The 11575-nt window shown below is 43.9% G+C and overlaps 1 protein-coding gene across 1 annotated transcript in view; it reads right to left on the reverse strand.

The window, feature by feature from the left end:
- Positions 1–10881, reverse strand: part of LOC103802538 (segment polarity protein dishevelled homolog DVL-1-like) — a gene marked incomplete at both ends in the record, with an annotated part of 27182 nt that extends 16301 nt beyond the window's left edge. Inside the window, one exon of the mRNA XM_009075022.1 lies at positions 10812–10881. Within this exon, the coding sequence (XP_009073270.1) occupies positions 10812–10881 (70 nt within the window). The remainder of the gene's footprint in view (positions 1–10811) is intronic.
- Positions 10882–11575: the final 694 nt, after the last annotated feature.

An 11575-nucleotide genomic window follows, 5' to 3' on the forward strand; every position in this document is an offset into this window, starting at 1 on the left:
CACCAGGGTGGAATGAAAGGCTGCAGAGCACCCAACACTGACATGGAAACAGGGAATGAAAGACATGCAGCAACAACCCATCATCTCCTGCCAAACACCAACTGTCTGTACACAGCCTGGTGTGCTTGGGAATTGCTCTATATTCCAGTCAGGAATGGAAATTCTGCATGTACCTAATGCTGTCAGAATCCTCAGTCATTAACAGGGATGCTCCTGGATAATGGATCACAGGGATGGTCATGGCACACAAGAGGTTTGCTGTACTCAATCTTATTGCCAATAAATTGGGGGCAGAAAAGCCATTTCCACTCAGCATGCCCAGTGTGACACCTTTAATCAGCACATAAACACACAAGGAGAGAAGAATGAGTCTCTCTCCCTCTCTCCACCCTCCTGGTTTGCAGCTCGTTTTAAGGCACTGATTGACTGAGGATCTTATATTTAAGTAAGATCTGATTCTATCCACTTATCTATCAGGCTAGGACCTATTTTTCTGAGTTAAAAAAAGGAAGACAGAAAGAAAAACGACAGAGATGCTTTGTGTTAAAGGATCCTTCCATGAAATGAGTTTCCACATTTACTTCTTTTTTATATCTTCCTTTATCTACCAACGATTCAGTAAATCTTTCATGAGAAAATCAGCAGTTTTGCCTCAATATTCTAACCTAGAAAGGCAGGATACTACCAGTTTTGCACAACTAAGATTAAAGCAATCAACATGCCTAAATGCAACTTAAATCCCAGGGGGGGAAGCATCACTAGAGAAAAACAAACACACACTGATCCAAGACTCTCTTTAATTTATCTCTGCAAACAGAACGTGGTGATTCCCAATTAGCAGCTCCAGCTCTAATTCAACCTCAGCTGCTAGATGAAGTGGTTATTTTTTTATTAAAAAGCCTATTAGTGGAGAAAGAGATCTCAGACTCAGGAAGGCAAATGACCAACCTGGGAGGGTTTGTGCAAAATGGAAAGAGAACTCTGTGAATTGACTTAGCTGCTATTTTAAATGGCTTTACAAAACTTCCTCTCCCATGTAATTGGGAGAATTTTGCCTATCCTAAGCAAAAAGTATATTCCAACAGCTCCCTGACCACACACAACACTTTCTGGCCATGAGCCACAGAAATTAGACTTGAACTAGTGACCTGGAGGTGAACATGGTTCTATCCTATCACCAATCCCCTGAGCCACCTAATCACTTGGCCAAGTCTCTTTAAACAATATCATTAGAAGGTCTTTAATTAAATAAATGCTCAATTAATGACGTGGATTAATACCTTTCACTAAGAGGCAACAAGGTCTCAGCGTCCCTTTATTTTAGCTGTGGAAGAACTGAAGGATAAGAGACTCCAACTCCAACTGGCTAATTTATTAAGGGTTAATTTTAATGTAATGATCAGAGAGATGTTGGCTGCTAAAGGAGAGGGAGAGGGATAGGAGGGGACTGGCATTCCAGATGAGGTATATTACTGCTAAGAGCTTACACCATAAATATGAGCAGGCAAACACACAGAGGCTGTCAAAGAGGAACTGCCTGGAGACAAAACAGTTCTCCAACACCACATGGAGTCAGCTGCATTATTCAAACCCTTATCAGCAAAGCAAGAGCAACAGAGGAAACACTGAAGGGGAAAATAACATCAGCTTTCCTAATAACTTGATAATTAAGGCTCTTTCTTTCAGGTGGGGAGGTTTAAGGGAGATTTTAGCAGGCACTTATGGAGATGCAGAGATGTCTCTGAGCCTGGCTCAGCCCCTGAGGAACCTCTGTGCAAGTGTTGTCACTAACAAAAATCAAACCAAGGGATAAAAGGAAGAAAAGAGAAAACAAAAAGCAAACAAAACTGGGTGTAGGCAAGATCCAGACATCCCCTCACCCTCCACACTCTGCACTGTACCAAGCTATGCCAACAAGCTCTTGGCCTGAGCTAGCTGGAAGCAGAAAACACATCCCTCCTTTAAGCCTTTCTGCTGATGGCAACACCTGACTCAAAGATGAGCCAACACCACAAATCCTTTCCATATTTCTGGATGTGTATCTTGAGCATTTCCTTGCTCCTGGAGGAAGAAGTCTTGGCAGTGCAGAGCTGATCCTGAAGGCAAACCCACCGTGCTGATGGAGGCTCTGAGTCCCCTTGAGAGTGAGGCAAAATCCACTGCAGCAAAGCAGCTCCTTGAGGATACTGCCCCTGGGCTGTGATTTCCTGATGGATAAGGCACTGGGTCTCCACTTCTCACTGACCTGCAGTGGGATTAGAGTCACAAATACCCCCAAACTATGCCATTACCTCTATAAAGGCACGAGGACTGCAGAAATTATCCATACTAATCTCTAAACTGCATCCTGGACATAAAGCACTTTAAACCTGAATCAGTTCACTCCTAGATACAGTGAACTCAAGATATATTTGAACTCAAGAGAAGATACTGGCAATATCCCCTGTCTCCAAGTAGACTGTTAATCCTAGATAAACATCTTTCACATTTCAAGGAGTAAATCAGAAGCACAACAGCCACAATAACACAGTGGCCACTGCAGATATTCCCATATTTACCTGCCCAAAAGAAGAGCCAAGCTGTACACAAAGTATATTTCTAATTCTCTAATTCTAAATCTCTAATTTAGACACATCCTTTGGGGTGAAATTTTGTCCCTGAGGAATAATCATAATAACTAAACAAACCCAGAAGTGTAACAGTTTCAATGAGTTGCCTAATGTGATCTTACTCCTATGATAACCAGGACCTGGGAGCTCCTGCAAGAGGACCTCACTTCTGAGGTTTAAACAAGAGTTTGAAGCAAGGAAGTTGTTAAAACAAGACACAGACTGTCCACATCTCTGTCTGGTTCCAAGTGGAGCACTTGCCCTGCATCAGAGCTTTCCTTCTTGACTCACAGATCTCTACGTTCAAGAGCATTGAAAAAAAACAACCCAAAAATCATCAGAACAACATTTGTTGTGCTAGAAAACACAGTCTGAAATATAAAAAGGCACATGCAGCAAAATTATTCTGACTCCATTGCCTAGATGGTTTTTCCCAATATCAAAGGGATCAGAAAGGTGGAACATGATGGAATCCTGGACTCAGGTGGAATTTCATGATGGGTAGCAGCTTTGCCTCTCTCCAGGCATCTTGCAAAATGCCTTCAGCTCGATGAGGGTTTGTCAGGGAAGAGGAAGAAGAGTAATTCTGTTGGATGTGCACTTGCTGAGAGAATTCCCACATGACTCTCCTGGCTCCACACATGGGCACACAGAACTGCTGCTCCCTGATCTGCTGGGCTAGCTCAGAGCTCCTCCTGTGTCCCCAACAACTCTGTAAACCATTCTTAAGATGAATTTTATCCTTTTCTTGACAAGCTGTGGAATAAACCACCCCAGCAATGCACTGCTGGAGTGCCACAATACAGAGTGCTCAGTGTTTGCAGGAGAAAAGCAGTGATCCAGCCAAACTCCCTGGCCAGCAGCCAGCCCTGATAATTACATTTCACCCATCAAGCTTCCCCTGCAGTTTTGACTGGCAGGAGCACTTTAATGGGTTCCTTTGCCTGCACTGTGCTGGTACTGTGTGCTGCTCAGGAGTCTGTGGGCTGGGAAACAGCTGCTGGATTCCACCCCAAAGGGCTGCACTGCCATGTGAAACGTGGATGTCTTCTGTGTGCTGCACATGGGGGAAGTTAATAAAGAAGCGTGGAACTAATTGCAACTGTTGATTCAGTTCATTCCATCACACTGAACACTGTTTGTTTTTCCAACTGAGGTCCTACCATCACACTCCCTACTGAAATCTTGCCCAGGAAGTGGAGAAAGCATATCAACTCTGGCATGTTAAGAAGGATCTTATGGTCTTTTGATGATTCCCACACAGTCACTTCCAACCCAAGACAGTACAAACACCACTGCAGAGTTTGCTGCTCCACACCACAGTAACAAACCCCACAGACAGTCCATGACAAAAAGTGCCTGGAGAAGGTTAGCAGCATTGCTAGGAAGAAATATTGCTGAGAAACAGTTATCTTGGAACTCATTTGAAGAAATAAGTGTTTGGTTCTGTGTCAGTGCTGCTCATTTCAGCAATCAGCTCTCCAACTTGAGCCGCAAGACAGGCACAAAGCAAACCTCACCCCAGCTCTGCATGCTGTAAGCAAACTGAAGGGCTGGAAGAGCAATTAGAAGGAAGATTGCCAGGCAAGGAACACTGAGAGCCAAACAGTGACACTAGGTCAGTGCATGTGATGCTATCAGGAAAGCCTCATCTTCTTCCCTTTATTACACTGAATTTCAGTGAGGCATTGGATCACAATTGCTTCACCTCTCTAGTTTAATCTCCCTTCTTCTCCTCTACACCACATTTGTTTATGCTTTTTTACCTAATTATGGCAAGGCCTGAGTTCTAGAGAGCTCAGCAGACATATAAACAAACTCCCACAGGTGTTGAGCCACCTCTGGGAATCACCTGTGCAGCATCCATGGCTGGGAACACCTTCCCCTCCAGCCTGGGAAGAGGAAAGAGCAAACATTGGTACACTCAGCTCTCATATCCTCATCTGGGTAAATATTTATTGATTTCAAACTGCAATATTTAGATTCTCACTGACACTGAGAGCAGCAGCTCCAAGGTATTTCAGCTCAGCGTGAGGTGATGGATTGACACCAGAAACTCAAGAAATACCCCAAAAAGAGCCATTTATATTTTGGACAGCAACTTCAGAACAGCCACACTGATCTACAAGTTGAAAGCAATTATTCCCTATAAAGTCCCAGGCATCTCCAATCCAAAGCCAAAGCTTCAGAGACTGTGGCCCATTATCCACACAGAGGCTGTTCCCAAAGGGCCAATTGCACAAAGGGCTTTACTGATGAGGAATTCCACCAGGAATTCTGTCAAAGGCAACAGGATTCACAGAGCTAGAAAGCCTGGGAAAGCCTATCAGGGAAGTGATGTTGATCACCCAGAAATTGTCTATGCTGGATAGATGAGGCCTCAGATGAATGAGTCTCTACAAACCCTGTGTGAAGGACACGGCTTGAAATCAGCTCATTTTATACACAAGGAATGGACAAGAATTTGCTTCTGTGGATTTTCATTCACTGCCTCAGTCCTGAAGATCATTTAACAGCCCTAAAGCTCCTGTGTTGCCACGTTAAACGGTTCTACCCAACACTGCTAATTGCAATTGCAAATAGAGTCTCTGAAAAGCTTATGTACAAACAGGACAAGCATTATCAGTTGGCACCCAGATAATAGAGGAGGCAAACCAGGGAGAGCCTGACAGAAGGGGATGACATCACTGCCAGCCAATAGGAAATAGTGCACATTCCCAGCAGCCAGGCAAGGAATTGTTCCCAGATGTTGCAAATCCTTCCTAAAAAACAGAGATATCAGCCAACCAACCCAGCTGCTGGCACAGCACCTTGCCTGGCTCCGACCTGGCAGCAGCCACCAGCCAGTCCTGCCCACATTCCCACTTCCACTGGGAGGCTGTCCCTGCTCCATGAGAACAGAAAAACACTTGAAGCTGATGCAAAGAGCCTGAAGGTAACATATTCTCTTCCTTACAAGCTGTTTTTCCACGCTGCCCAGTAAGGACCTGAACCTGAAACAACAAAAGTGCTTTAATAATTTCACTCGGGTCCCAAAGAGCTCAAAATAAATCATTCCCAGGGAGAAATTATATGCCATGGTTTGGGGATGTTTGTTAGAACAGGACATGTATCAGTTATTTCTGGCAGGAGATGTATCAATACATTTACAGGACTAACAAGCAAATTAAGAGCTCTGACATACAATTAATGATAGTCTCTAGATTGGTGAAAACCTAAAGGTCAACCACTGAGAAGGAACCTGGTAAGTAGGAGCACTCTGTCCCAAATTATTTAGTACTTAAAAGACAAAAACCATCAAAAAATACACACCAAAAAAAAAGAAAGAAAAACATACATGTAGACATAAAAACCCCCAACACACTCTGAAATCAAAAGAACAAGATCTAAGATGCAGAGGAGAAAAACAAGCAGGACACAGGAGGGATAGGGAGGAAGTTTAACTAGCTAATTAGCAGCAGTGATTCTAATTCAATACTCATTTAGCTGTACATTGAGTTCTCAAGGCAGCAAAAGTAAGCAACAACTAAAAGACTTGCAGATCCTCCCTTGAACATCTTCCCCTATGGAAATCAGTCCTGCAGATGACACCAAGATCAAAGTTCCTCCCTCTGCCAAACAGAAGGATTCAAATATTATTAAAAGAGATGAAAATCTCCAATTTCTAAATGTCAGTCAGCTTGAAAACTTCAAAGTAGCCACTGGCTGGGGCAGGAGAGGAGTTGTGGGGGGGAGACACAGCTAAGCTGTGTCGTGAGCATTTAATTTTCCCACGTTAAATGTGTTGTGTGGATGGGAAATGCACAGAGAGACACTGCAGTCATTTCCAGTGAGGACCACAATGATCACAGATGGGGCTGTGAAAGAATCCCAAGCTGTCTGCTACCAGCTGACACACATTTTACAGCACTGGAGACAAAGAAACAGCTCAGGCCCAGCACAAGAACCACCAAAAAAGGAAACAGCCCTGCCCAAAACACTTATTTTTTTTTTTTCCCAAAAGGTAAAAACCAACTTTGCTATCCCTGAAAGATTTGTATGCAATTATCTGTTAAGTTCCAGTGAATAGGATATTAAAGAATTGGAAACTGTGAACAATTAACTTACAGTGAGATTTACATAAAACTCCTCCAGTAATTAGCAGCAAATAGAGGCAGATAAGCTTTGCAATTTTATGGGTGTTAGTGTGGAAAAAGTCATTTGCAATTCATAATGCAGGTCGGACACAGATGTTGCAGCTGATTGTGGAGCTGAGTGAACACAAATCCTTCTCAACATCAGCTGCAGAAGGTGCACTGGGTGAGCTCAGAGAGCTACAAACTCAACCCAAACCAGGGGGATATGCAGATCAATTTGGGGAAAAGCTGATGGGTGGGAAGGGAGGCTAAGTTTTGATGGAGTGTGTCTATCCATACCACCTCCAGTCTCAGCTGAGTTGGGGTTTGCAATACATGATGTCATTGCTGTTGAGCAGCAGAGACTCTGCACAGCCCACGCTGGTACAGCACACACAAAAGGCTCCACAGCTCTAATTCTCTCAAACAATTAATTAAGCCACACATCTAAATTGTGCTCTTGCATCTCTGCAGTAGCAACATTCTCTGTTAGACTCAGCCACTGACTCTGAACTGATTCTTGTGGGTTAAGTTCCTGCGTTGGCATTAAGAAGAAAAACTTTCACTGTTTATCATCAAACTGATGTTATTCCATCTAAGAAAAGCAAATTGAACTCATTCTTCTCCTAAAGAAAAGACACAAGGAATGAAGAGGGATTGTATTCCGACTTGGAAAACCAAATTTGTCTTCATATTGTCTATTAAAGGTAGATGAGAAACTGCCTTAGCCTTATCATGACAGAGGATGATGTAAGGACCAGAAAAGCTGCAGAAAAAGCACTGAATCCACTCAGAGAATAGTTGACTTTATAACAGACTTCTGGAGCTTGTCTAGTCCAAAAGGGACAGAAACAGCAAGTGCTAAGGACCTTAGAATCATGGAATGGTTTGGGTTGGAAGGACATTAAAGCTCAGCCCATTCCTCCCCCTGCCATGGGCAGGGACACCTTCCCCTAGCCCAAGTTGCTCCAAGCCCCATCCAACCTGGCCTGGAACATTACCAGAGAGCTGGACAACCTGTGCCTCAGCACCTCAGAGGAAAATTTCATCAGCCTATGAGATATCTCCTGCCCACTGCAGACTTTCCACATGACCTTGAAGGGAAGAAAGAAAACCACATGAAAACCTTGTGTGTCTCAGTTCCCACCCATAATGTGGAAAAAGCAACTAGCTGTGACAAAGAAAACACAAGATTGAGGTCTGTGTCTCCCTCCATGCACATGTACAGTGCAGAGGGAGAAAGGAAGGAGTGCAGACACTGATCTTGGTTGCAGCCTCCAAGCAAAACTGGAATGCAAAAAAGAGGAATGACTGAGAAGAAACAAGGTACAAATCCCTGGAGCAAGGATTCTGCATCCTTCTGCACTGGGAAAGCAGCCAGCAACATACACTGGAACAGGAATAGCAATAAACTGAATTCATTCTCAGAATGCATTTCAGAGATTGCTAATGTTTTTCTGAAATGAAAATAGTCACAGTCCCAGAACTAAAACAGAACATCTCACTCCTGTCTGTGTGTACATATATATAGTCTTGTTCTGATCTTAGTGTTCTTTATATGCTCCTGGTTTTCAGCTGGAAAAGAGAAAAATCCATATATTTTCATGTTTCACATTACTTATGGAGCTGGGAAAAGAATTCAGCTCTTAACCTGAGATAAAATACCTTCAGGGGTTTGGTTGGGAGAGAGAAGGAAGAAGGGATTAAAGAATTGAGATGTTTCTTATTCATGTAGAACAGTTTGGTGCTGAGGGCTTGGTTCTGCTTAAACTCCAGGAACGTTGCCCCTTGCTGGAACAACATTTTGCTGCACAGAAGAGCCTGAATGTTGTCCACAAGTCAGAATGAATCACTGGTGTATTGAATCACCAATGGAACAGAGAGATTTTTAATGCTGAAACCAGCACATGTATTCACCAGGGAAGAAACAGGGAGGGAATGAGTGAGGAGCAAACACAGTGCAGGTGTTGGCACCCTGAGGAGGAGGAAAGAGGTCCTCAGGATTGATCTGCTCTCCTGAGAGGAGCTGCTGTCATTCCCACCCCTCTGCTCCCACGCTGGGGCAACACAGATGACATCTCCATGGCCTATCCTATCTGCACCTTTCAGGACACTTCTCTTCCGCTTGTTAATCACCCATGAAATCCCTTTTTGTCCCAGCCATTCCCATGCTGTCAGAGCTCCATGCTAGAGCCCACAGTAATCCTTGGCCTGCAGACAAAAACAGCAGCACCAACACTCAGAGCTCAGGCACATCCTGACAGCAGCACATTCAGCAGCACATTCAGCCACCTCCAGCCCCTCCTCAGGACCTGCTAACACACATCAGTGCCCATGGGGACACATGTTTAGCCATGACCTGGAGAAGTTCAGTTCCCACACAAGAATGGACACAATCCAACCATTCATTAAGAAAGAACTTGGTGTCTGCACAGCAATCCAGATGGACCATCATGTCCCATAGGATGGTGAGGGATTGGAATGGAGCTTAGAGATGATCCAGCCCCAACCCCCTGCCCTGGGCTGGGACACCTCCCACCAGAGCAGGTTGCTCAAGGCTTGATCCAACCTGGAATGAACATTGCCAGGGTTGGGGCAGCCACAGCCTCCCTGGGCAACCTGTGCCAGTGTCTCACCACCCTCCCAGGGAAAACTTCTGCCTGGTACCTAATCAACAGACCACAGACCAAAGCTGTTTGTTTGTTTAAACATCCATTTGAGTCTCTAATACCAATGATTTTAATTTTTTTCCATCCAATTTACCCCTCCATGGAGGATGACACATGGGGATCTCCCCTTTTTCCTGAAGGCAAGGAGACAGATCCCTGTGCTGCTCATTCCCTTCCCTGAGCCCTGTGCAGCTTTAGATCAGCCTAACTCTGCTGGAAATGCTCACCCATTTCCAAACCAAAGGCATTTCAGTGCCTAACACCCACTGCTGGGTGGAAATACACAGCAAAGTTCTTCAAGTCACACTGGTTATTACTCAGCTGAGGCAAAAACTCAGGGCACAAAGGCCAAAAAACAGCTATGGAGACCCTACAAAAACAAAAGCAGCTTTCCCTTCTGAATGCATTTCCCAGGGACAAACAGGCAACTTTTTAGAGTACAGACTGAAGGGAGAACATTCTCCCAGTTTTTAAGACCTCACTTTACTACCAAATCTATGAAGGGCTTAATATTCTGCTCACTCTGGATGTGTGGGAGGACTGAGGTTAAGCTCACACATTACAGAGCCATGTGCTTTGCTTGCTTAACACTAAGAACCTGTTCGGACTACACAGTTGCCAGAGTCTGAGTGCCTTGAAATTAAAAGCAATCAATAGAGCAGGAAGAAGGGCTAATAGTGTATAAAGCAGCTGAGCACAGCTCTCTGCCAGCCCCTGCCCTCCCATGAGCAACACTTTCCAGCTGCTCAGGGCTCAGCAGGAGCTATACCTGATGAACCATCATTACTTAAGAACAATCTCCCAATCAAAGTGATGTTTAGAAGACACACTGCACTTTCCTCACACAGTTCTGGAGTGTACTGCTCTGCAATCAATACTGCATCAGATTGTCTGGGGAAAGTACATGTGGTCCTGCCTGCACCAAGCCAGGCTTGGCAACTTCAAGCTACCCAGTAGGGTTATATGCAAGGCTCAGACAAATTTCCTTCTCCTGCACAACTTCAGTGATACTAAAATATTTTTGGGGTATTGGTTGTCCCTGTGAGCAAAATCTTCACCTCCTAAAAGCAGCACAAGGCTGGAGAAATAGGTGGAGACAGAGCAGCTCATTCCAGCTGAGAATGCCAAGTGGCCTCAGTTGTTCTAACTGCAACCTTAGAATATCATGATTTAAATGAGTTGTTTTGGCTATTTAGTGACAGGACTAAAGCTGTTTGCATGTTCAAACCACCTTTCCAGCCCTGCACACTCTGTGGACTTCACTCTGATTTTTTAATAGATTACTTAATAACAGGATGTTAGAGATGTAATAAAACACTAAGTCTTTGCTTGCATGCAATGTGAGACTTGAGATACTTCTAAAATTCAGGATCCAGGTACTAAATCCTCTGTATCAAACCACACATGAGCCAACATACCCAGGACACCACTCTTCCATTGAAGCAAGGGAGCTTTGCATTGTCATCTGAGATCTCTTCCTTCACCACCCTGCAAAAAAAACAAGAGGAAGAAAATCGGGAGTTAGAAATTACATCAGACCAGAAAGGACAGTGATTTTCTCAAAAGGTCTAGGAAAAACACCCTTTTTTAAAAAAAATATTGGTATCAGCAAGTGTTTAATATGTGACTATTAGAACAGAGGAAGCAAATAAAAATGAAGGGTAGAATAGGATCTTTCTAGACAACCATCCCAAACTGGGAGGCATAAGAGTCATTTCAATCATTTTCTCACTTTGGAGTCTATCATCTCCCTGTGGTCTTCAAAGGTGTGAGGGTGATTAAAATCCCCCTGTGCTGCTCAGCCTCTGTGCCAGAAACCACAGCAGGTTCAGAGCAGATTTCTGGCCCCAAATCCTATACAGAAGAACACAGACAATTTGCTTTTGACAATCTCTAAGCTTTTTAAAAAAAAGCCAACCTGAAGTCTAGGCAAACTCCATAAAAATGTGTGGATCCACAACCACATTTCCCTTTATTTATGTTTTTGTCTTGTTGCTGTGTAAAGAAAAAACCACAAAAGCCACAAAGCAACTGAGTAGGCATGAAACAGTGTCAGATTGGGGGGGGAGGGGGGAAACTGGTTAGGAAGGAGCAGAGAGGAGAGAAGAGCAAATGGACAGTTTCTTTCCACCTTACCTTTAGAAAATTACAAATAAATACCACTACCATGAGCTGCATTTGC

The sequence above is a fragment of the Acanthisitta chloris genome, unplaced genomic scaffold, assembly GCF_000695815.1.
Source record: "Acanthisitta chloris isolate BGI_N310 unplaced genomic scaffold, ASM69581v1 scaffold26335, whole genome shotgun sequence".
Taxonomy (NCBI): domain Eukaryota; kingdom Metazoa; phylum Chordata; class Aves; order Passeriformes; family Acanthisittidae; genus Acanthisitta; species Acanthisitta chloris.